Source organism: Canis lupus, chromosome 7 (assembly GCF_003254725.2).
Source record: "Canis lupus dingo isolate Sandy chromosome 7, ASM325472v2, whole genome shotgun sequence".
NCBI classification, from domain to species: domain Eukaryota; kingdom Metazoa; phylum Chordata; class Mammalia; order Carnivora; family Canidae; genus Canis; species Canis lupus.
This window is the reverse complement of record NC_064249.1, coordinates 40,399,000-40,425,405: the sequence shown is the minus strand read 5'-3', so window position 1 is coordinate 40,425,405 and position 26,406 is coordinate 40,399,000. Positions and strand designations below refer to the sequence as shown.

General features: G+C 50.0%; 1 protein-coding gene across 6 annotated transcripts in view; it reads right to left on the bottom strand.

Moving 5' to 3' along the window:
- Positions 1-23,065: 23,065 nt before the first annotated feature.
- FCRL5 (Fc receptor like 5) overlaps positions 23,066-26,406 on the bottom strand; it is a 33,975-nt gene continuing 30,634 nt past the window's right edge. For 5 of the 6 annotated variants that reach the window (XM_025430740.3, XM_025430741.3, XM_035718570.2 and 2 more), the window contains 2 exons: positions 26,141-26,209; positions 23,066-24,287 (listed from right to left, as the gene is read on the bottom strand). In XM_025430740.3, the coding sequence (XP_025286525.2) occupies positions 24,091-24,287; positions 26,141-26,209 (266 nt within the window). In that variant the 3' untranslated portion in view covers positions 23,066-24,090. Of the gene's footprint in view, positions 24,288-26,140; positions 26,210-26,406 lie in introns of those variants that run through there. The other variant, XR_004817139.2, reaches the window with a different exon arrangement.

Genomic DNA, 26,406 nt, shown 5'->3' with positions numbered 1-26,406 from the left:
TGGGGGGTCAGGACCTGGGAGTGTGTTTCCAGGTTACACCTGGAGGTCAGGACAGGCTTCATCAGGAAGTAGACTTCTAGAATGGACTGGAAAGAGGTAAGGAGTAGCCCTGGGCATCTGGAGTATTCACTTTCCAGGCACAGGTGACAACCCCTGTCATGGCCTTCAGGTGGTACCCTGCCTGGCTTGTTCCAGGAGCAAGGGGTCCTGTGGCTGGTGCAAATGTGAGCCCAGGAAAGACAGGTAGGAGACTGAGGTCAGAGAGGTAACAGGGAGCCAGTTCAGGTCCATCCTGACCTAGATCCCAGGTTGCCAGAGCCAGAAGGACCTCAGCCTCTGTCCCATAACTTGCTGGACAGGTGAGAAAAACCAGGGGACAGGTGTGTGTGATATGCCCTGAGACCTCGGAATGTAAGCAGGATCCTGAACAGCCTCTCTCAGGCCTGACTGTGGCCGCAGCAGAGCTGTCCCGGGCGGGCCCGGGGCCGGGCCGTGCTGTCCTCCCTCCAAGTGTCCAGGAAACACCTGCTCCCTGAGGTGCAGGAAGGCGGGGCTGGGACCCCTGGCTGCGGGCGGCTGCCGCTGCTGCTCCGTCCACCAGGGGGCGCTGCCGGCACAGCCTCCCCCGCAGGCCCGGCCCCTGCCCAGGGCTGTGGCTCCGGGGAGCCCCGGACCCCGCGCCCTGCCTGCAGCCCCGCCCGTGGGCGCGGCCCCTCCCAGCCTCGCTGCCGGGTCCCGGGGTGTCTCTGTGGTCTGGGCCCCGGGAAGAGCCCCGAGGGCGGCCAGCCTGGGTTGCAGGGTCTGCAGGGAGGCGGGAGGAAGGCCCCGAGGGCGGCCTGGGCAGGTGCAGTGCGCAGTCACCGTGTCTGCCTCCCTCCCTGGGGCTGGCCCCTGCCTGTCCCTCTGTGTTTGCTGCTCCGGGTCCCCGGGGGCTCATTTGGAAGCGCGAACTGGGCAGGGAGGTGGGGTGAGGGCAGAGCACAAGCAGGGAGGAGAGGGGGTGACTGGCCGCCCTCCCCCCACCAGAGCCACTGGGAAAGGAGACCATGCCCCACCCCCACCCCAGGGTTTGTCCCTCTCCAACAGCAACGGCCCAGGGAGGGGAAACTGAGGCAGCAGAGCTCAGGCCGGCTACCAGTCAGTCACCCTCCTTTTCTGCCCCTCATCCCGGGGTGTCTCAGGATGGGACCCGATGCAGAATGCCCACCTACCCGCTCTGCTCTAGGGACACATGGGGGTTCTCAGGAGGGTGGAGGGTGGGGCTGCCACACACCCCTTATCAGCTCCCTGGGCCCTGGCCACACCCGCCTGGCACCCGGAGCCTGATGGGAGGGCAGAGGCAGCCCACAGAGCCCCCACCCCCTACTGGTCAGCCGAGGGCAGGGTCAGGGGGGCGGGGTCAGCATGAGGTCTCTCCCACCAGAGCCCCTGCACCTCATGTTAGCTGCTGCCCTACACCCGACCTTGCTCCCTGGCCTCTGAGGCCTCACCCCCAGACCTGAGAGTAGAGGTCCGTGGGAGTCCCCTGCTGACCAGGGAAACAGGTCCTGGCCTGAACTTTGGTCTGGCTGAGTCCCCGGCCTGAGGCCAAGAATCAGGTTTCCCTGTCCATGCAGACTTCCTGCTGGTGTGGGCTGGGGAAATCCCAGAAGCAGAACTGCCCCGGCCCCCCAGGACTCACAGGCCACCTGGTCAGGGCAGGGAGCTGCTGTCTGCCCCTGAGGGCAGAGCAGAGGGGTTTGGGGCAGAGGTTGGGGCTGAGGTGCACCAGGGAGGTGGAGGTGCAAGGCTGGAGAGGACCCTGGGAGACACCCGGGGACAGGCGAGGGCCAGCAGCCCAGGAGGGAGATAGGTGGCCTCCTCCAGGCCTTCACTTCACGGACACCAGGTGGACATGGCTCTCGGTCGGCTCAGGGGAGAGGGTCAGAGCTGGGGCGGGTGGGAGCCCAGAGATGGTGCTGCTTGCCCCAGAGGAAGAGATGGGAGGAAGGGATCGTGATGGGCTAAGGGGAAGGCGCAGACAGCTGGCAAGCTGGCGTCCCCCCTGCCCCCCCCCCCCACTGGGAGGTGACCAACCCTCCTCCCCAACAGTCTGCCAGGTGGAGAGTCGGGGAAGGGAGGACGGAGGCAGTGGGAGCGCGGGGTGTCCTCCAGGCAGAAAGCAAAGCCCCCGCAGGGAGAGAAGGCAGCTGAGCTGGAAGGGTGCATTACAATGGTTATTCTCGTCCTGTTTCCCTGGAGATCTTGTTCTGGGCCCCCTCAGGACAGCTGTGATGGTCCCTTCCCCCCAACTCCTGCAGTTGGACTAGGGGATCATGCCCAGCACCCCAGCCACAGGCAGGAAGCCTCATCTTTCCTCAAAGATGATCACCCCCTGATTCCCTCCTCCTCCTTTGCAGCCCACTGTTCCCTCCTGGCCAAAGCTGAGCATCCTCCTCCCCTTCCTCCTCCTCCTCCTGCGCCTCTTTCTCCAGGAAGGACTCCTAGACTGACCCTCCCCACTTCCCGGCCAGAGCTCCTCATCCTCACAGTGACCAGACTCCCTTTCCTTTTCTGGGCGTTGACAGGTGACTGTACATGTGTTCTAAGCACTGTGGTTTCCTGGGTGTGTCTCAGGCCTCTCCTGTAGGGGCAGTTCCAGGGCAGGGTCCTTGAGGCCAAGTCACCAGCCAGTCCTCAGGCTCAGGGTAGGGAGCCATCAGCGGGTTTTCACAGCCCAGAATCCTAAGTGAATGGCCCTTGTCTCTCCATCACCACCTGCCTCAACCTGACCTTTGTGTCTCCCCGCCCCCCACTTTCCTCTCCACCCAACCGGTCAGCTTCTCCCACCTTACTGTTCTGTGCCAACAGCCCTGCCCTCCTCCTCCCCGCCCAGACCCAGGTCCCAGGAGTGGAGTCGTCTCTGACTCTCCTCTGACACTGGGATACAGGTTCACACGAAGCCCTGTCCTGCTCCGGGGCTGCAACCCCAGGCACCTTCATTTCAGGTGACAGCACCTTCTGGAAGCTGGTTGAAGTCGGGCACTGCTTCCCCCATGGGTAAGTAAGACACAGGCAGTTGCCCTGGAGGGAGTCACCGCAGGGCAGGTCCCACCGCACCAGGTAAGATCCTGGAAGCACAGAGCTGTGCAATCAGACTGCTGCGTGTCCACCTGGGGCCCCAGGAAGGCAGACTGGACTGATTGTATTTTCTCTTCATGGAAGAGATGAAGCTCTGACTCAAGGTGGTGACTGCCCGGGGGGCCAGGGACTGGTCACTCAACCTCTGAGACTTCCTTCCATCCATGACAGTGTGGGAATGACAAGAGTCTTGCAGAGTTTTGGGAGGGCCACCCATAACAATAGGTAACAATAGGTAACATTTATTAGGTCTCTTTAAGTACCAAGCTCCATTTTAAGTGTTTTATATGTATTATGTAATTTTATCCTTGCACCTTCTATGAGGTACATGACATTCTTATTTTCAAATGGAAAAACTGAGGTTGTGGCAGTTATGAAGATTGCCCAAGCTAGTCTCACCAACCAGGATGGATCCTGGCTTTGATGTAAGACAGTGCTTCATAATCTAATCCATTCAACTTTATCTTCAAAATAATTGTAGTAATAGATGATATTTTTTGAGCATTTCTGTGTGCCAGACTCTATGCTGATTGCTTTTCTTCCATTTAATCTTTAACACTGTTCTAAGTAGGAAGATTCTATTCTAAGATATTATGAGAAAATTGGAAGCCAGAAGGTTAAGTAATGCCAAGATCCTACAGCTAGTTTTCTACAGATCTAAACTTAAACCTGAGTCTATCCAAAAAGGATCCCACCTAGCCCATTGCTTAAGTTTATAGAAGGCTCAAGTTTGGGAGAAAAGACAGATTTCACAGGTACCAGAAGCTCCTTTCCTGTCCCCATCTCAGCTCAGCTTTGAGAACAGGGCACACAAAGGGCTCCAAACTGGGGTAAGAAGAGGAAGTCACCACTTCACAAGGTCACTCACCAGAGGATAGGGGCATCAGGCACAGCAGCAGGAAGAACACTGGAGTTTCCTCTTGTGTGTTGGCAGATTTACCTTGGATTCTCCGTGTTTCTGCCTCTTCAGAGCCCCAGACCAGGATCTTGGTTTGGGTTGGTGGGTGGAGAAGTTATGAATGATTGGAAGGGAAGACTGTCACCAATGGCACTACCAGGCTCTCCCCCTTGCCACCTCTTCCCTAGCTGTGGCTGTGGAGCACAGCATTGGGAGAAACCATGGTCTTGCCCCCTAATGATACCAGAGACCAGCGTTCAGGGCTTCCAAGTTTAAAGGGAAAATCTGGAACCATAAGAATCTGGAGAGATTGAGATCTGAATTCAGAAAGTAAAGTCTCTAACCTCTCTGGCTGGCAGCTAAAGTATATACATGAGAGGGAGACCCTAGCAACCTGATGAAAAGACAGGTACATGATAGAGAGAGACCTATTATGGACAGATAGGGCCATGCAAAACCAGAGCTGGGTGTCTTTTATTCCTTTCTGAATTTAATTCCCTAATGGTGTGCAGCTTGATGGTAAAATGCTGAAGCCAGACAGGCTTGAAATGTTAAAGAAGAGTCCAAATCTGGCAGAGCCACTGGCAAAGATAGGGGAATACCTAGAAACAAGGAAACAGTTGAGAGGATGAGGCCACCTCTGTTCAAATCCTGACTAGCTGCCAATTTTGCAGACTCAGGTAAGTCCTATAGGCTAGAAAAGTAGCAATGATAAGTCATAAGAGCAGATATTGGGCAGCTACATACTGCAGCTACATACTGCTACATACTGCAGAGATCATATTTCCAGTTTCAATTTAAGCATATCTATTGCCTACTAGAAGAGCAATCATCTTCAGAAGAATATGACAACATCCAGAAATGCTATGACATATTATTTACAATGATTAGGTTTTTTTCCCCCCAAAATACAACATATGTAAAGAAACAGTAAAGTGTGATACATATTCAGGGAAAAAAGGCAATCTATAAAAACTGCTCTCAAAGGGGCTCAGATGTTGGATTAGGCAGAGAAAAAATTTAAATGAGGTAATATAAATATATTTGAAGAATAGAAGGCAAATATGCTATCAATGAATGAACACACATAGTATCTCAATAGATAAATTGAGAAATTGTAAAAATAAAAGAATTAAGGTGGCATTCTGGAATTCAGAAGTACAATAACTGAAATTAAAATTATTTGTTTGATTTGTTCATAACTATATTAGGTACCACAAGAGAGAGAATTCATTAACTCTAAGGTATATCAATAAAGATTGCTCATGTTGAATGAAAGTGAGAATGAACATTGAATAGCTGAATAGAGCCTCAAAGACCTATGGCACAAATGAATAAATTTAACATATGTGTAATTGGAATACCAGAAAAAGAAGGACAAAAAGGCAGTAAATATATTTGAAAAAATAAAAAGAAAGACTCAAGCTTATCTGAAATTTGATGGAAAACATTAATTTTCAAACCCAGGAAGCTCCAAGAAGATAGCCCCTAGTTATATTAGAGTTGAACTGCTGAAAACTAGGGTAAAGAGAAGATGTGGCTAGCAGCCATGAGAAAATAGCATTTACCTACAAGGGAATCAATGATGATGGCTAACTTTTCATCAGAAATTATACACACATTAAGACATTGGAATGATTATTTGAGGTACTGTAGGGAAAAAAAAGTCAATTGAAATCTGATAAATTTGCTATCTAATAAAGAACTCCTTCAAAAACAAAGAGCTAAAGACATTTTCAGATAAGCAAGAACAGAGAAATTTTATGCTAGCATATCTTCACAAGTAATTACAGAGACTCCTTCAGTCTGAGGGGAAATGACTCAAGAGGATGACTCAGATCAGCAGGAAGAACCAAAGACATTGGAAATGATAAAAATATAAATAAATACAAAAGACTATAGATAATTTTGGTTTTCTTCTCTTAGATTTTTTAAAAAAGACATGATTATTTAAAGCAAAAATCATAACACTATCTTGGAGACTCTGATACATCGTTCCCAGAAATAAATAGAACAATTAGACACTAAAAAATCAGTAAGAATATAGGTGATCTAATTGGCAAAGCCAATTTCTTTCTTTTTTTTTTTTTAAAGCCAACTTCTTTAACCTAACTGACATTTATGGAATATGACATCCAACTGCAACAGAGCACATAGCCTTCCAAGGGCACATATAAAATGCTCACCAAGATAGACTATATTCTCAGCCATAAAACAAACTGCAATAGTTTTTGAAGTATTGAAATATTACAGAAATGTTTTTTGACTACAACAAAATTAAGTTAGAAGTGAAAGAATACAAAACATCTTTTAAATATCTGGAAATTAAACAACACACTTTAAAATGACATATGGGTAAAAGAAGAAATCACCAAGAGAGTTAGAAAATATTTTTGAAGTAAGTAACAATAAAAACACAATATATTAAATTTTAAAATTAAAAATTTTGGAATGTAGCTAAAACAATAGGACATTACATGCTGATTTAAGAAAGTAAGAAAGTGCTCAATGATCTAAGCTATCATCTTAATAAGTTAGAAAAACAAGACCAAACTGGATCCATCCAAAGTAAGCAAAATACAGAAATCCATACATAAAAGACCAGAAGTCAATGAAATAGAATGCGGAGTAAAAATCCATGAAATCAAACACTGATTCTTTAAAAATGTACTAAAAACTGTTCAACATCCAGCTAAATAATAAAGCAAAAATGGAGAGAGGACACAAATACTTACATCGAAAGAGAGAGCATACTACAGATACAACACACATCAAAGTAACAATAAGAAAATATCACAATCAATTTTATCAATAAATTTGATGATGTTGGTGATATAGACAAGTTCCTTGAAAGACACGAATTAGTAAAGCTCACTGAGGAAAAAAATCGATAATTTGAGTAGCCCTATATCTGTTAAAGAAACTAAATATATGGTTAAAAATCTTCAACAAAGAAAATTCTAGGCTCTTATGGTCCTTGGGGGAAGTCCACCCAACATGAACAGCAGAAGTAACCACCAATTCTGCAAAAGTGCCTTCAGAAAATAGAAGAGGAAACATTTTCTAACTAATTTTATAAGGCTTGCATTAATCAGATACCAAACAACGACAATACAAGAAAATAAAGTAACTGACTAGTATTCCCCGTGAACAAAGACACAAACTTCCTTATTAAAATATTAGCAAATTGGGTCCTTCAAGATATAAAAAGGATACTGCAACCTGACCAAGTGGGGTTCATGCCAGGAATTCAGAGTTGGCTGAACACTCTGAACTGTACAGTGTAGCTCACCATGTTACCCTTGACCATCTCAGTAAACCCAGAAAAAGCATTTGACAAAATTCAACACTATGATATAAACTCCCAGGAAGCTATGAATAAAACATAACTTACTCAAACCGATAAAGGACATTATAATAAGGGAAGACACAGAGCCAGATAAAATATTTGCAAAACATATATCTGATGCATGATTTCTACTGAGAACCTACATAGAACTTTTAGAATAAGATGTCATAGGATGAATAGCCTCTCAAAAATGAGCAAATGATGTGAATAAACACTTCATCAGAGGAGGTAGACAAATTACATGAAATATGGAAGAGTGTTTAACATCATTAATCGTTAAGGAAATGTGAATTAAAGTCACAGTGAGATACCACTGCACAAACCTATAAGGTCCAGAATGGGGAAGATAGGAAGCCCCAGGTGTGGGAGAGCTTGGCAGCAACGCAACTTCCATTGTGGAAGGTCCTGGAAGTGGCACGTCCACTTTGGGGACTGGTCTGGAAGTTTCTTATAATTTTAAATGTACATTGTCATGTACATTGACTGTATGACCCAGCATCCCACTTTTGGTTGTTGACATCACAGTCCCATTCCCAAAGAAGTGAAGACCAAGGGTGAGTCTATGTGAGATGAGACAGGTGCCCAGGGAGGGAAATTCACTCCCTGGACTGCTCTTGCAGCCTCCTTAAATTTTGTAGCTGGTGCTCTCCTTGCCTCACCCTAGTCCCAGCCCTGAGCAAACAAGCCCACACAAAGACATGTGTATTCCTAGTGTCTGTACTTGTAATAGCCCAGATCTGGAAACAACCAAAATGTCTATCCATTGGTGAATGGATGATCACGTTGCGGTGCCTCCACATGGTGCGATGCTACCCAGAAACAACAAGGGAGCTGCAATCACACCCAGGAGTATGAAGAGCTCTCTGAGGCACTGTGCTCAGTGAAAGGAGTCAGATACAAAGGACTATAGACCAAATGACTTCATCTACATAAATATCTAGAAAAGACACAATTATAGTGTCAAAAAGCAGATCAGTGTTGCTTGAATCCAAAGGAATCCAAAGGGAAGGGGACTGGTTGAAAAAGACACTCTTTCTGAAGTGATGGAAATGTTCTCTATCTTGATTGTGATGGTGGCCGCCTCACTGTGTACATTTGGATAAATGTGTGAATGTACCTGTCCTTCAGGGCAAACAGAACTTGTGTGTCCCTGAGACAGGCTTCGAGGCCCCAAGGCTCAAAGACCATCCAGACCACAGTGGGGACCCATCCAGATGCCAGCCAAGGATTTGTTCAGTCCCCTGCTTCTCACCCTCTGGAGATGGGGTACGTGGTAGCACGAGGCCTCACCCAGTGATGCGCTGACAGCCCCTCATGGAGCATGAGTCTAAAGAAAGAGCCACACATTAAAGAAACAGATGCACCCATCCTCCATTACAAAGAGCAAATGCTCCTGAAACAAAGCAGAGGACTCCAGAGGCTAATTGAACTGTGAAGAGCAGGCGGAGGGAATGGCATGGAAAGGTCACTGAGGCAGGGGAGAGCAGGGCTCATTTTTCCTCAGTGATTTTTTATTGAGATATAAAATATATGCAGTAGAAGTCACCAATTTCAAGTGTAGAATAAGATTTTCTCGTGTTTCTCAGAAGAAAAAAATCTAACTTTCCTACAACTCTCCATCAGAATCATTTAGGTCTTCTACTTCTTGAGTTGGAGTAAGGGCAGTATGGTCTGCAGTTTGCCTCAGGATATTATAAGTGAAACTATGCTTCCCCTTTCTGTTTGGATCTTCCTTTTAGAATCATGCGGTAGGGCCAGATGTGGTATATGTGGCCACTCAGTCATTGCAACAGGTGGGTTTAGATGGGAAACAATGCGAGCTTAGTCTCTACTTATTTGCTCCAAATTTGCTAGGAACACCTGAACCTCAGGTCAGTGGCCTGAGCTTATGAGCTGGTTCTGTCCCATGGTGACAGCAGTGCCCCTTTGACTTGTATGTGTGTTTTCATTTTGTCCTGGCACTTGGGTACCAGCACCATCAATATGGTTTCTCCAGGTTCTGGAGAAAACAGCATGTTGGCAAACATAGCTTTTTGAAAACGCTTCTCGGAGAAATTGTTGGGTGAGGATGAAGAACTTTGCAGAAGTTACAGAGTTTACTTATTTATTTTTTACTGAAACAAAATCATAGCAGGGCATCTAAGCTGCCATTGGGCTGAGTTCTATTCATTTAGAATCAACAATTCCCCCGCACTTGAGACTCTCATTGGTGTCTGGGTTGAGCAGCAACCACTGCAGAATAGTGGCAGGAATGTTGAAAACACAATGGGATATTTGGGAATTGCTTTCAGCAGATGCTTAGCCACACCCTCACATGTCTTGTCATATACAGTAGAACTGTGGGAAGGAATTGATTGGTCAAGTGAGCCAAAGGGGTTCCTTTCTTTCTATTTTTAATTTCAGAGGCTGGGGTGGGGGGTGTGGCACTGGCATGAATTCCCAGCTTCCCAGTTGTCATCCAGCATTTGATAGTCTCCTGCTAAGGACCCTTTCAGACCCTGCATCATGAAGTCCAGAGCTGAGGCTGCTTTGCTGAGCTGAGCTGAGCCCAGCTGGGAGGGGAACCCAGAAACTTCCCTCACAGGTGACACCAGCTGGAGTGGCTCATGGCTCTGGGTTCAGTGGTCTCTGGTGCAAAGCTGGTGGAGGTGGCTGTGGTGGGGCTCTGAGGCCACAAAGCAGCTGCACATCTGAGCCCAGGCCTACCTCAAGAGAGTGTAGGAAGAATGGAGAGGACCTGGTAGTTCCTGCTCACAAGATCTGACCAGATCTCATTGGCTGCAGTATGAGGAAGGCATTAATAGTATTTATATAACTCTTTTTGGAGACCATCTCAAAGCTAATCAGCATTATAATGAATCTGTACTGCAAGGGTATGTAAAAATGGGATAGGAATGAATGGGATTAGTGAGTTTACATTCTTCAATTTATTGGGTCATCAAAGAACGGGTTGATGGTTTAAAATAAGTCAACTTTTTAAAATTTAAATTCAATTTGCCAACATGTATTATAACATCCAGTGTTCATCTCATCTCGTGCCCTCCTCAATGTCCATCACCCAGTTACACCATAAAATGAGTCAACTTTTAAATTAAAAAATGACTTAATTTATATTTGAACATGTTTATAGTAAATGGATCCAAGATCATAACCAGTGAACCAAAAAACGTGGATGCACGTTAGTCCCATTAAATTCCGAGTCACCAATTTACTTCCAGCAGGATAACATCACTCACCACGTTAAATGAACATTAACTTGAATTGTATTGCTGTTTCCAATTTTATTCTTTAGATTTTTGTTGTTATTCGAGTATAAGGTGTACAGATTTTGTATTTGCACACCTTTGAGTAATGTGATAATTAAGTTATTATAAATCAAAACTGAGTTCACGGTGGGCACGGGGAGTTTTGAGAGGATCCAAGAGCCTGGCTGCTGTCTGTGCTTGTACCGTCAGCGACACCCAGTGGCGACAGGTTGAACTGCAGCCTCACGGAGCGGCCCCTTTAAACCTTCGCCTCTTCCTGGAAGCAGCCAGCCTTTTTGGGATGGAGTCAGCAGCCCTTCTTCTCCCCTATTCCCTGTTCAGAATGCATCGCGCTGTGGCTCTGTTGCTACTGTCAGCAACTATAAGGAAACAAGTAGGCATCATGTGCCTCTTCGGGGAAGTTTCCAGGAAGGCATTTCTAAGGATTATAGTGGTCCTGCCATGTATACAGCCTGGCCAGACACTCTGTTGTCTGATGCTTTGGGTAATACATGTCCTGCCCCCCGGAAGTGCTTAAGCAGCATCCAAGCAGACTCTCAGGGTGCCCATGACCTGGGGGGTCGGGATGGGCCCAGGCTCCCAGCCACCATCAGAAGCTGGCCCTATGGTGAACTACAGGGCTTGAGGTCTACCACGGAGTGGCGATTCCCATTGATGTCAGAATGTGAGAGCGCTGTGGTAACATGTCTGGAACTTGTACTCACACTCTGGTGACCTTGCCTATAATGAGATCTTCAGCCTGAGCACCAGCACGTTGACCAAAATGAGGTAAAGAAATTGAGGTGTGCCTCTGCTTTAAGGGAACTCTAACCTGTTACAACCACGTTCCCTTTCCACCATCATGGCTGACGAAACAGGTGTCTTCATGAAGGGACATCATTTCCTTCTCTTTCCTTCTGCTCATCTCTTGCACCTAGCTGGAAGAAAACCACACATGTCCTGGACCTAGCTTCTTCATGCAAGGCACAAGGGCAAGCTTGTCATTATGTGCATGACTGTTGTCCCGAAGACCAAGAATGCAGAGGAATGCAGAGCCATCCTGCCTCTATCCTTCCCAGTAGCTCTCTTTCTGGATGCTTCTGGGCTTTGACAGTGAGTCCTTGCTGCTCAGTCCCATTACACCCCTCCTTTCCTGCTAACATGGGTGTGTTCCCTTGTTGAGTGCTCACAGAAGGATGGGAAAGAGCCCCATGGGTAGAGTGTCCACCTGACGGGGCTACAGCTTCCTCCCTGTGTGCTGAGGTGAGCTGACATTCCTGCAGGTGCTGATACATGGTAATATGTCCCAGTCCAGCATCTTCTCACTTTTTCCTAGTGTTCCCAAGGGCTCTTCTGTGATCACAGGTAGCTGGCCAGACTGGAGCAGCAGTCTGGTTGTGGGGCACAGAAGGTGTCCATTCTCCATGGACGGAGACTCCCCTGAATTCATTTGTCAGGCCGAGGGCACTTCCTATCATTTGTCTGGAGGATTTTTGTTTGTTTTTGTTTGTTTGTTTGAAAGAACTCATTCATTACTTAGATTGGCAGTCCTGTGAAAACAGCTTTTCACGAAGAATAGAATGGAGCGTTCCTCTAGAAGTACGTTGTGAAAGTCTTCTGCCTCCAAGTGGGGAGTTTGTGAGGCTTCAGACACTATGTCATAAACTATCCAAAGGTTGACAGTCTCTCCAGGAAAGTGGTTGTTGCCTCCACATGAGAGAAACAGGCTTACCCGGGACAGGCCCTGGGGGATCTGAGTGGCGTCCAGCTCAGATCCCCCGGGGGCCAAGGGCTGTGGCGCTGGCCGTCTCCAAGTCTGCATGGTGGGATTTGATGGTCAGGTCTTACTGCTTTGGTTTTGGTTTTTGGTTTGTTTTTTGCAAGTAGCCTGTTGCCAGAATGGGCAGAGGCGGGTGGGGTGACGAGGGCCCCGGGCCACAGGTGTCTCTGGGAGGGGCACTATCTGGCGTGAGGGGCTCAGTTATCTGGAGCCAGGCTTTGAAATGGGCAGCTTCAACTCCTACGTATTCACTTGGTGTGCATTTTTCTTGAGCTTTCCCTCTTTAACTTAGCACTTGTTGTGCAGAAATTCTTGCTCTGGTGCTCCATCATATGCTTATTATTGCTGACCCTTCTAGAAAAGCTTGTTGTCAATGAAGCCCGCTGCCTCTGGGGTCCTGATGCCCTGCTTCACTCATGGGACACCCAGTCGCCATGTGTCCTGCTCTTGGTCACTTGAGCCTTGCACCTGTTGTATTTCTGTGTCCGGGTGTTGGTGGCCGGTGCAATTGGTCCTCACTACATGGGGTTATTGACTCTCAAGGGCCTTACGTGAAGGACAGAGGCCAGAGAGCTCTTTCCTTTTGAAGCTGGTGACCTTGTGAGTGTGGCCGCCAGTCCTAGTGTGGACAGAGAGTCTGCAGAGTGTCTGCTGGTTCCACCAGCCTTGCTCATGAGCAACCCTGGCCTCCGCACTCCCGCTTCCTCCTACAGGGTCCAGCTTACTTTCCTTTCCCTCACAGAAGCTTTCACTAGCCACTTAAATGTGAGGTTCCTCCTCCCTTGACACTGACTTTATTTTATTTTATTTTATTTTATTTTTTTTTTTTGACACTGACTTTAGATCTGGCTTCCCTGTGTTTGCCTGTTCCTGGTATTCTTTGAGGATTTTACTGGTTTTCTATCTGGGGATACAGACTGGAGGCACAAAATAAGCAAGTTACAAAATTTAAGAACCTTGTAGGTGTAATCTGAGGTTATAAGCAGCTGAGTTTCTTTGTGAAAACCTCACAGGCAGCTGGCCGTGGAGGAGCTGCCTACGTGACAGCGGGACGACGGGGTGGGGAGGTTGTGGCCAGAAGCCTCAGGTGTACTTTCCAGTGCAGATGAGAGCTGTGGAGGGGGCAGCGCTTGTTCAGATGCTGGAGATAGGAATTACCACAACAAAAGCACTATGTTGGGCTTAGGTTTTAATAAAAAAAAAATTCAGAAATTTCTTAAAATGTCTGTCTTGTTGGGAGAGAACAGTGGTGTCATTCCCTTGACACAATGATCTTTCCAACATTGAAAAGAAGTCCTGGAGCACCACACCCTGGAAAGGAGGAGCATGCTTCTCAATTGTTTGTGTCGACCAGAGTAACTTTCCAAATCAGCTCTAACACTTACTAGTTGTCTTCCTATGAAATGAAGATATTACACATTTCAACCTTTAAACTATTGAAACATCAAGGTTTTAATGTGTCTTCCATGGAAACCAACTAGCCAGCCTCAGGGGATGGGGAGGGTCTTCTCTTCCCTCAGAGGGTAAGGAGGTTGAGGACAGTGAGTTTGGTGGGAACAAGACCAAACCCAAACCCAAACAGCAACAACAGATTTTGGCCCTGAGACTTTAAATCTCAATGGCAAGAACTTCCCTGGTGACAAGTGTTCTTGGTCACCTGGGGCTACTGTGTCAGCTGGAGTTCTTGAGAGGAGCAGAACCAATGAGTGAGAGAGATACATTGACAGAGAGGAAGAGATGTGTTGTGAGGCCTGGCTTGCTGGGTCATGGCGGCCAAGGAGCCCCTGGGGCGGATCCCAGGCCAGGGAAGCCAGTAGGTGAGTCCAGGTCGCAGTCTGAGGACCCAAGAAGCTGGCTGCTGCTGTCTGCCTGGGAGAAGGTGGATGCCCCACTCTGGCAGGAGGTGGATTTGCCCTCCCTCTACCATTTTGTTCTATTGGGGCCTCTACAGGTTGGCTGCTGCCCCGTGGTTGTGAGGGTGATTTTTACAGTTTCCCGATCCAAGCGCTAATTTCTTCTGGAAACGCCCTCATGGTCACACCTGGGAATAATGTTTCTTCCAGCCACCCAGGCTTCTCTTAGCTTGGTCACATTGACATGTGAAGGTAACCATCATGGCTCCCAGCAGGCCGGAGGCACGCACTACACACACACTGTGGGGACAGGGGCTCTGACTTCATCCCGAAAAGCCTGGCCAAGGTGGCGGGCCTTCCCCTGGATGTCCGGAGTCACAACCATTTGGCCCCTCTGCTTTTCTCATCATTTCTCAACATACACTTTATTTGACTAGTGTAATTTGTTTTTGGCCCAAAGTTTTGGTGTGCCCACATAGAACAGAGCGTCCCAGTGGTGAGTTCGAGTGCTGGGGTCCCATTGTCTGTCTTCCATCACAGACTCCACCAGCTTGGGACCAAAGCTGCCTACAGTGCAGTCTGTCTTGGACTAGAGCTCTTATTTGTCATCAAAGGTAGTCCCGACCCACGCGGGGGTGGGGCGAGATGTGCGAGGAGGCCCCCAGGACCCCCCTTGGCCGGGCTGAGCTCCTGGTGGCCAGGGGTGGGAGGGTTTGGCCTCAGAAGCATGCTGGTCTGCCCTGCACCCTACACTGTCCACCCCCACCCCCCTCGGCCCTCTCTAGGTTTTGTAGCAACATTCTGTGCCTGGACATCAGGACAACATGGCCTGACTTGGGCTGAGCCTTTGGGACCATGTGTGGCCTACATATGCTACTGCCGGGGCCGTGTGTCATTTTAACAAAGGTGACGCATGGACTGGCATCATGACTAGCAGCCCTAGTGACAGATATAATTACACGCAGTGGTGGTAGAGCTACCGCTTCAGGAGTTCTGTCCATGTGCCCAGGGACTGCTCTAGGCATTACTCCTTCATTATTCACAAAACACTTAATGAGACTTAACGAGACTCCCCTGAGGCCTGTCTACACATTACCCAAGGGGGCTGGGGGCCCCATGGCCAGCGCCTAGCCAGGCAGAGAGGATAAGGAAAGAAGCTGACGTGCCAGGAGGTGGCACAGTGATCAGAGCATGGCGAGCTGGAAGCCGGCAAAGGGGCAGTGTGCGGTGGCGTAAGGACCAGCGAGCCAGGGCGCGGGGCTGGGGGCACGGAGTTTGGGAGCCTGGCCGGAGCTAACTCTCTGCAGAAGTGCCTTCTGGACAGAACGCGGTGCAGGCAAGAGCCTTGCAAAGCTCTGGGGGAGGGAGGACCTGGCAGGGGCAGAGCAGGAGAAAAGGCTCCCCAGCCTTAAACCTCCTCCCGCTTACACATGGACGTTCTTCATAGCGCGTAGTCTGAGTCTTGGCAAACGTGCGCGTTCATATGACCACCAGCAGCACAGTCGAGACAGGACATCCCATCACTGCCGAGAGCTCCCCTGTGCCCCTCTGTGGCGACGCCTGCACCTCTGCCCCAGACGCTCATGACCACTGACGTCCCCGGGCTCCTCCTTGTAAGAGTATCCTAGAAATGGAAATGTGCCATCTATAGTTTTAGAAGATGCTTCGTTCACGCAGTGGCACACACACGAGCTTCAGCCCCGCGGCCGCAGAGACCAGTAGCTCGGTCTTTCTGTTTAGCGCCGGAGGGGGCGGGGGGATTTGTCCATTTGATTGATCAGTTTACCAGTTTGGGAATATTTGCGTTGTTTCCAGTTTTTGGAGGCTGTCCTCAAACTGCTAAAAGCATTCATGCTCAGGTTTGGGTGTAAATGGGGGTTTTCACTTCCTTGGGGTCAGAGACAGGCGGAGGGTTTGCGGGCTGGTACAGTTACGTGTGGGTGTAGCTTTATGGGACAGTGCCAGACTGGGAAAACATTTTCTAAGTGTTTAAATCTTAGTCTCCAAAACGACTGCTTGGGGTAGGTGCTGTCTGTACCCCGCTCTCCAGGTAAGGGCACTAGCTGCCTGTGGTTGGGCAGCAGGTCAGAGGGCACAAAGCCAGGGCAGGGCACATCTCAGGGGTCTGGGCTCTTGCCGGATGCGATTGCTTCTGTGCCTGCTGGCCTCTCTCCAATCCCATGGTGGCCTCTGCTGCTTTTTCTGTCTCTGCCCCTCAGGCTCAGCCCTGCCTTCCTGCGGAACCTTATCCATCAGCACATTTTCTCCCAAAGTGATGCCCTGTGGGCTGCCCAGGCAGTATGGTCACCACTGGATGACCTGAGGCTGTTGTGTCCGGGCTCTGCTGTCTGGATGCAGGATGCCTCTGCAGCTGCTGGCAGTGGGCAATCTCCAGCCACTGCCTGCCTCTGCTCCCTGCCTGGCCCAGACCCCCAGGGGACCAGAGGCAGCTCCCCAACGTTGTTCCCAGGTGCTCTTCTTCCAGGCCTGGCACCAGCCTGGGGGTCCAGTGGCACCCAGTGGTCACTAGCGGTCAGCTCTACTTTGAGTTTTCAATGAGTAGTAACAACCCCTCAGATGCCCCTCCATGCGACAGAGACACATTCCTGAGCAAAGGACACATGCTCATGTTTAAAAATTCAAACAGGAGATCAAAGTAGACAACGAAAGGAAGGGGTGTTTCTCCATCCTTGTTGCTCCAGGTTCGCCCCTGCAGTTAACAATTTCTGTTTTTAGTCATCTGGTTATTAGCACACAAATACATGTGTCATGATAACACATGTAAATTCTTGATTTATTGACTTGAGAGAGTGTCTATTAGCTCCACTGTAGGGAACTCAAAGAAATGCGTTGTGACCTTCCTTTCTTCTGCCCCTCCACTTTCTGTTTTTGACTTGTAATATTACCAGGTTTTTCCACTGGTTCGATTTATGCTCAAAAAGACTGACTTTAATCTATTTCTCAGTGTATCACCTCAAAACAAAATCTGCTGGTTCTCAACTGCAGGAAATGAGGAGAGAGTGCACGTAGACGGGCCTCCGATTGCTGCCAGCAGCGATGTCACTGTCACGCTAGCGTTTATCATATATAAAGACGGAAGCAACCATCGTGAAGTGTCTCGTGCTCTGGGTTGATTCTGAAAATGCATTTGCACAGTGAGTAAGGCATGACGATGCTGTGAATGTTGCTCGTGCAGAAGCCAGCGCTGGGATGAGGCCTCAGGGAAAGGAAATGAAAGGCTGTGTAGGTAAACCTTGGGCACTCAAAGGGCAAGGGTCCATGGGTGACGGTCTCTCCCTTCCACTCTGTCATCTGCCCATGGTGACCCCCACTGAGCCTGCGGCACGATGGAACCACCACTCCCCTGTCTCTCTCGTTTCTCCCTGGCTTCCTCGCTGCTGTTGTATTTATTGCCACTGCTACCAGGGGATCAGATGTCTCTACCGCATCATCTGGGATAGACTAGGACCAGCTTAGAGCCTTTGAGTTCTAATTTGTGTATTGTCCAAGTAATTTGTTCTCTGCACACAATCTTTGCAGAGACCCCTCCTGTCTTCAGAAGGCCTTCTGATCAGCTTCCTGGCTGGCAGCATGGGCTTTTCCTGGTGTGTACCCAACCCTTACACTTTCTTGGATCTTGGGTCATTTTCTTTCCTGGATTTGTTTTTATTGCTAAAGTTTAGACTTGCTGGAGCATATCCTCCACCTGCATAGCCTAGCAGGAAGACTTGGCCCACTGAGTTGGAAAGCTGGCATCACCATTTTGTAATCCTCTGGTCTTGAACAAGTCTGTGTACAGGGCATTGGCTTCTTCCTCTGTGAAGGGGGGATGACATTGGTTATGGGTAACTACAGGGTTGCAGTAATACATGCACAACTGTTAGGAGAGTGACCAAGAAACCATAACAATTACTATTTTGGTGGATTTGAGAGGAAGAGGAGGCAGTTGGTGTGCTCCTACGACCACCTGGCCATCCCGGGTGTGGCAGCCAAAGTGCATTTCTGAAGGAGTCACAAGGACCACTCTGCCATTTTGTAGTCCCTTGGGATCTCCTGCGCTCTTGGATGCCAATACTCCCTCATGTGGGTCTCTGGAACTCCCTCCCCAGCTCAGACTTCCATTCCAGACTGACCCATTGACATCCACCCTGTGTGTCCATCCACATGTCAGATGTAACGTGTTCAAGATGACACTCCTCACTCCCTGTGCTTGCCTCCCACCACCTCACACTGCTCTCTCCTACTCAGGATGGGCTTGCTGTCCTTCTAGCTGCTCAGGGAAGATATTTCAGAGTCTTTTTTTTTTTTAAAGATTTTATTTATTTATTAATGACACAGAGAGAGAGAGAGAGAGAGAGAGAGAGAGAGAGAGAGAGAGAGGCAAAGACACAGGCAGAGGGAGAAGCAGGCTCCATGCAGGGACCCCAACGCGGGACTCGATCCCAGGTCTCCAGGATCACGCCCTGGGCCGAAGGCAGGCACTAAACCACTGAGCCACTGGGCTGCCCTATTTCAGAGTCTTATTAATTGTTTTTTCTCTCCTTCTCCACACCTAATCCATCAGGAAACATCAGAACCTGTGTGCCCTAGGTCCCAAATATACCCAGCATCCCACCACTTCTGACCTTGTCCCTGTCTCCTCACTGGTCTGAGCCTGTCATGTCCTCCGCTGGACCGACCGTGGCCTCACAACTGGTGTCCCTGCCTCCACTGCTGCTCCTGTTCAAAGTTTTTGGTGTGCCCTCTTCCTGGGACTCTCCCCTCAGTGCCCTCGGCTGGTCAGAGGACCAGAGAGTGCTTCATGCCTTTGCTCAGATGCCGCCTCCCCAGGGAGGACCTCCATGACTGCCTATTGATAACTGTAGCCTGCCCCCCTCATGCTGCTCTACTTCTTCCATGACAGGTATTACCCTCTCGATTATTACCCGAATGACCTATCACATTCGCTGCTAAGTGGCTGCTTCCCCGGCTATAATGCCCACTCCCTGAGGACAGAATTTTCATCAGTTTTGTCCACCAAAGCATTCTAAGTGCCTTGCGCAATGCCTGGCTTGATCATTGGCATTGAGTAAATATCTGGTGAATGAAGAGAGAACGGCAATGAGGAGAGCCGTGGTCTCCCACCCAATCTTGCTCCCCTTGTCCAGCTCTCTGAAGGTAATGCCCAGAAGAGTCAACTGGGCTAGGAAGTCTAGTGAGCAAAGTCTTGGCATGGGAGAGTTACAGGGAGGTGGCTCCCAGAGTGCAGGCGGGGTAACAGGAAGCATGAGGATTTGCCATCCCCGGCCTTCACTGGGCCAGCTGGTCCCAAGGATCTCTCCAGCTGCCACCTTCTGTGATTCGAAACCATGCACTGAGCTCCCCGGCCTAGGAGGTATTCCAGCACTGGCTGGAGGATGTCTGAGCAAGGATCATGTGGAGAGCCTCAAGCATGAGAAAAGTCTCAACTGTGATACAGTTGTCCTTTGATAAGATTTGATGATTAGATGACTGGAACTCATCTGCTCTCTCCCTCCCCTCAGAGCCTGCATCCCAGCCCCAGAATCCAGGGCCTGGTGGGGCACAGCCAAGACATTCCCTGAACCTCCCCACACCTCCAGTACTGCACAGTTACAGCCACAGAGCCTTTCTAACCCCAACAGAACTTGTCTCCCTGGCCAGGTGCCCCGTATGTCCTAGACCAAGAGAGGACGACCTGGGCAGGAGGAAGGGAGGCGAGTGAGGGGCGCCTGTCCCCCATACTCTTTCAGCTCTTCTTCCATTTCTCCCATCGTCCTCTCTGTTCTCACTGACCCAGCCATTGGGCTGGCGCTGTGGCCTCCCCTGGGAGGCACGCGTGGACATGTGGGTTCAGAGGTGACCAAGTGCAGGAGTGATCCCAGAGAACGGGGACAGTGGCGGGACAGGGGGCAGGGGTGCACTAGGCCCACCAGCCCCAGCCCTGGCACCTCCTCTCTTTTCTGCTGCCTGGTGCCGTGAACCCCCAGCTGGCAGGTGTGCCAGGCCCCTGGCCAAGGACTGGGCACGTACTCGAGGCCCTTCTGTGCATGGAAAGCATGCCCTTTTGTCTACAAGAGACTCAGGAGAATGCATCTGGGGAAAGCACCCCTTTGCTTTTATTTCTCTGGGAAATGACTAAATAGCACCCAAGTCACCAAAGTAGGTCCCTGAAATGGTGAGCATAGGTATTTCTACACCTCCTACCTAGTTACCCGGCTCTCCTCACCTTAAGAAGGATACCAAATTATTGTCCATCATTCCCTTCTGGAATCTCTTTTTTGGCAATCCCACAGCTGCTTCACTGTAGTGTTGGGATCGGGACAAGAAAGACAAACAGAAGCCTACACAAGCATCGTAGAGAACGTGGGCATCTCACTACCTGCTTCTGAGAACACCTCCCCAGTGTTTACACAAACACCATCTTGACATGTGATTCGGTCAAGCAGCTGTTACTACCCTGTCCTACAGCCACACCAACCAGAGCTTGGAGAGGCCAGATGGGGAATAGTAGAAGCCCATCAGGAGCCAGGCCTTCCCACTGCAGGTGTCTTGTGCTTCACTACTAACGCCTCTGTCCACACAGGACTAGTGACCCGTGACGCCCACCAGGGACACTCGGTCAGGTAGCCCAGAGCATGGCCTCTGGGGCTGGGCACTTGTAGCTTCCACTCCCTGATGTATGGCCTTGGCTAAATGATGTCATCTCTTTCGGCCTCAGTTTCCCCATCTGTAAGAGGGACACTCCCACGGACACACAGTGCACAGGCTTACTGGGAGAATGGAATGATTTATGTACAATGCCTCCCATGACACCTGACACTCATCACTTCTTCAGTACATAGTAGCTGCTGTCAGGAGTCAGGTCTCTGTTGAGTGGGCAGTGTTAGCCAGAGGGGAGAGGAGCAGGGACGACACCAAGGCTGGCTAGTTGAAATAGGAGTTAAATCAGGAGACATGGTGCAGGTCAGCCCTCTGCCAAAGAGAAAGATGGACAGTGAAGGGACCAAAGGCATATAGTGGAGAAAGAAAGCAAGTGTGACCTTGGAACGGTTGACATGCTCTTAACCACAAACGTGAGGGAGGCCAGACAGGTACCTCTCTTGTTGGAGGGGAGCCCCAGAATAACACCCCTATTCCCTGTCAGAGTTCTGAACAGAACAGGGAAAATCCCCAAAATTTAATGGAGCCAGGAGACCACCTCTATGACTGTGATGGTGGGTTTTATGTGTCAGTTTTACTGGGCCACAGGGTGCCCAGACATGTGGACATTGTTCTGGGTGTGTCTGTGAGGGTGGTTCCAGGAGTGATCCCAGAGAATCGGGATAGGGAAAGAGATTAACATTGGAATTGGATGGAGTGAAGCAGATTGCTCTCCCCAGTGTGGGTGGGCCTCATACAATCAGTTGAAGGCTTCAATAGAACAGAAAAGGCTGATCCTCCTCCAAGTAAGAAAGAATTTGTCCTGCCTGACCAGCTTCAAGCTGGGACATCTGTCTCCTTCCTGCCTTGGACTCAGACTGAAATGTTGGCTCTTCCTGAGGCTCGAACCTGCTGGCATTTGGGCTGAAACTACATTGGCTCTTCTCGGTCCTTAGTTTGCCAAATGCAAATCTTGGGGCTTTTCAGTCCCCATAATCACACGAGCCGATTCTTTGGAATAGATCAGCTTCTCTTCTGTCACTCTCTCCATACATGTCTTTACTTGTCTCCCCTTGGTTCTATTTCTCTGGAAAACCCTAGTGCACGATTAATAGGGTAGAGGTGTGAAAGCCAGGTGGGCCAACCAGCTGGGAGTTGTCCAGGCTGGAACTTGCCATGGCCCACCCCAGGGAAAGCTTCCGTCTTCAGAGAAGACACACATGTCTGAATACAGGCCTGCATGGGACCAGGGAGAGGGGAAGAGAGGGGGATCAAATCCCCGTAGCAAATCTTCCCCCGTGAAGATGGTGCATTGATGGCCATCACCTCAACTAGGGAAGAGTCAGGGAATGTTTATTGAAAACTCTAATGTTCCCGTAACCTTGTGTGGGGCCCACATGCCCTCAGCCACTAAGCCTGCCACTGGTCAGGGGTGTGGTCAGCGGAAAGAACATCCCTGCTGATCCCACACTGCACGGTGCTCCCCCAGACCAGTATTCGCCCTCTACGCAACCCCCTGGAGCACTCCCAGGCAGTGATCAGAAGGGTGATCGTGTCAGAGGCCACTCCAGGTGACGTGGCGCCCAAGCCGAGAGCCCCTGTGCACCCCGTTACCCTCCCCAGATTACGTCATCCGGGCTCACAGGCAGTCTTTCAGGGTTGGCAGCACGAGCCCAAGGCACCGCTAGCATGCCAACTCCAGTGTGCCGCAGACGCTCCGATGCTGTGGACACCCTGGGAAATCCTTGGGGAAGAACAATGGGGCTGAGATGAAGCCCCCAAGGAAAGGAAAGGAGATATTTTCACCTGCAAACCCCAGCCGTGGTCCTCCAGGTCTTGTCTGGCTCTCCTCTTGGCCTGGGCTCCTCAGACCCTGAGCCGGTGGTGGTGGGAGGGACCACAGGACTGCCTGACGCCCTGCCAGCACCCAGGGCGCCTATCAACTCAACACCAGGGTCTGAGGTGCTCTGCGCTCTTGCACTCAATGTTGTATTTTAAAAAAAATGAAATCTGGGAAAAGCTGAAGGAGAGAATAATACAGAAAATGCTGAGTGCCCTTCTCTGCATTCACCAGATGTGGGGTTTTGCCACATTTGTGATTTTTGCCTGCAAACACACACACACTAACACGCACACAACCACCCCCCCAATTACACACCAAAACACACACTAACACACACACATATTTAAAAGTTTTTACTGAATCACTTCAAAGTATTTCAAATATTTTCAAAAATATTCTAAAAGTAGTATCAGATTATTGATTCAAAAGTATCAATAATATATAGTTCAGATTCCCTTTTCCCTGTCTCCAAAATTTCTCCTGTGGCTTCTTCTTGATCCAAATCCGATCACAGTTCCTACTAGGTCATCAGGCCTCCTCTATCCCCTGGCTCTCACTGCTCTTCTCTGGCTTATGACATTCAGAAGTGTCTGTGTCAGAACTGCCCACATTTGGGACGTGTGTCTCCTCATGGTGACAGGTGGGAGGGAGTCCCTGTGCCTGCATTGGAGGGCACACAGGACGGGGTGTTGGCCCATCTGCAGGGGAGAAGCTAGCCTGGTGTCAGGGGCTGCCTTAGCGTCTGAGGCAGATGGGGCACGAAATGTAGCCCCATGATGAGGAGGTCTGTGGTCCAACTGCGCTTGTCCCCTGGGCCCCATGCTGTCCCACATGGCAGAGTGCTGTGGTAGCCCTGCCAGGATGACAACCATTGAGGAAGCAGCTGTGGGGGCTCTGGTGTCGGCAGGGGGGCAAATGTCTGTGGGGAGGGCAGGTGTCATGAGGGGACAGGTGTCCACGGGGGACAGGTGTCTGCGGGGGAGCAGGTGTCCATAGGGGGACACGTGTTCACAGAAGGGTAGGTATCTATGTGGGGCAGATGTCCATGGAAGCTCAGATGTCTGTGGGAAGTACTGGTGTCTGTAGACGGGGCAGGCGTCCACAGGGGGCAGATGTCCATGGCAAGGTCCAGGAGCAGGTCCCATGGGGAGAGGTTGGGGTGTATGTGGAAGTGGGACAGAACATGGACGGTGACTGAAGCCTGTGGGGAAGCCAGGGGACAAGATGGCCCTGGGTAGGAGAAACATATCCCCGGACAACAAATCCACGAGCTCCAAGCTGTCACTTGGGAAACAGCGGCGTCCTGCAGGGCCTGTGCTCTATCTCATAGGAGGAGGCCTGGAGCCATTCAGATCGTCCCACTTCAATGTCTCTGGCCCCCAGGATTGCTTGGGGTGCAGGGGGTGTGTGCGGACTCAGCCGTGGAGGTCAGGAAGGATTCCGCTTTCACCTGGGAGTAGATGACAGAGGAGTCCTGGGCGCTGTAAGGCTGGGGGCTGGCGATCGGGCCGTGGGAGGGCAGGTAGGTCCAGAGGAGCCTTAATGAGGAGTCTGAGGCCACTGTGGGAAGAAGAGCAGCACTCAGCTGGCAAAGGCGGCCAACGCTCTTGCCTGGCCCCACATCCTCACCGCTCCTGTCCGGTTTCAGGTCCTCTCTCCACCAAACGGCACCTTCCCTGTACCACCAGAGCCCTGTCCTGAGACCTGGACCTCCAACGGGGCCCAACCCCTCCACAGCATCAGTCCAAGCTCCCCAGACTCCCCAAGACCAGGAATCCACCTCTTCTCTTGCTATTACTTTGAGCACAAACTCCCAGCATGTACTGTGGACAGCCCGGCCATGCCCCTCTGTGGCCTCAGGCAGGTCACTGCCACTTCTTTTGCCCCAAAGGTGTCATCTGTATAGTGGGCATAATAACATCATCCACCTCTAGGGTTATTGTAAATTTATAAGAGTTTGTGTGTGTGCATGTGTGTGTATGTATTTTCTGGCGTCTGTCACACCTACATAGTTACCAGGTACAGTCTTGACTACTATAAATAAAATAAACAAGTGCTAAATATATAAGTACACATAGTATTTTTACTTATAGCACTTGGAACTGTACTTGGCACAACAACACATGTGGATGTGATGCTAGATGTTATTATTACTTTTATACTGTCCTAAATCTGGAATGGAATGTGACATCCTTCAGGAGGGCTCTCTCCTTTTGGCTTGGAGTAACCATCTCGGCTTCCTGGACTGGTCAATGATTCATGGCTTTGTGACTTCAGGATGGTCACTTAGGTTTCTCTGCCTTATTTTCCTCATTTGTATAATTGGGATAATAACAACACTCACTCAAAGGAGGTTGTAAGTGTGAGAGTGTTCATGTGTGTCACAGGTGAGCCATTGAACCAAGAATAGGCACAAACACAGTTCATTCGACTTTATGCAAGAGGATCAGAACACCAGACAGAGAAGCAGAATGGCTAAAATCACACAGCACTCTACAGAGCACAGGTGAGAGAGAGTCTGCCGCAAAGGCAGGTTTCCCTTGTGCAGGAGGGAGCCGGGCTGGGGCTGTTTGTGGCCGAGCACCCACCCGGGACGATTGGCACAATCAGACCCCCAGCATCAAGCCACTCTCAAAGCTGCTGGGATAGCATTCCCATGTCTGCCTCCTCAACCCTATGGGTTAGAGTGGGGAGCAGAGGCATGTCCCCCGAGATGTTCATGTCCCAATCCCTGGGATCTGTGAGTATATGACCTTGAAAAACAAGACTTTGCAGGCATGATTAAGATTAAGGACCTTGAAATCGGAGATTATCCTGGATTATGCAGGTGAGATTTTAAGAGCTTTAAATCAGAGGACTTTTCCCAGCTGTGCTCAGAGGAAGACCCATCGCTGGACGAATGATCAGAGAGCTGTGGCACTGCCAGCTTTGAAGATGGGGGAAGGGGCCATGAGCTGTGGGGAGGGGTGTCCTTGAGAAGCTGGCAAGGGCAAAGATGTACTTTCTCCCCTGAGCCTCCAGAAAGGAACGCAGCCAGGGCAATACCTCCACGACATTAGCCCAGGGAGACCTGTGTCCGACCTCTGACCCTCAGCATGGTAAGACAATGTGTCATTGACATTTGTTATGGCAGCAATAGGACGGGAATGGTAGCCCTGTGTCCTGTGACAGCTGGGAATGCGGAAGCCCTGACAGAGGCCTCAGACTCTCATGAGGCCATCAGTGGGGAATGGAAGATGCACCCCTGCTCGGTGGGGCTGAGGACCCCAGCAGCGTAGACAGGTGCAAGTGAAGAAAACCAGCAAACCCTGTACATGGGCGGCTCTGTGTCTGGTCGGCCCAGATCTGCAGAAGGGATGGAGGCCAACCTTGTACAGTAGGCACCTTCAAAGCCAATGGTCCACAGGTCTTACCTGCATGTTTGTTCCCCTCCTGAATCCTCCGGACTTCCGAGTACACCACGTCTCCTCCTTTAGGATTTACTTGGGAAGAAGTTGCAGTTTGAGAGAACTATAAGGTCCTTGCCTCTTGTCTGAGTGGCTTCCTCCTCCCCCAGCTAGAGCTTATTCTCTGCAGGGACACGTGTGCTCCCAGCCTCTGCACAGCCCCATGGTCATCTCCTGCCTCACCTCTGCCCGGACCAACCCTGAGGTCCCTGCCCAAATGGGAGGGGTCCCTG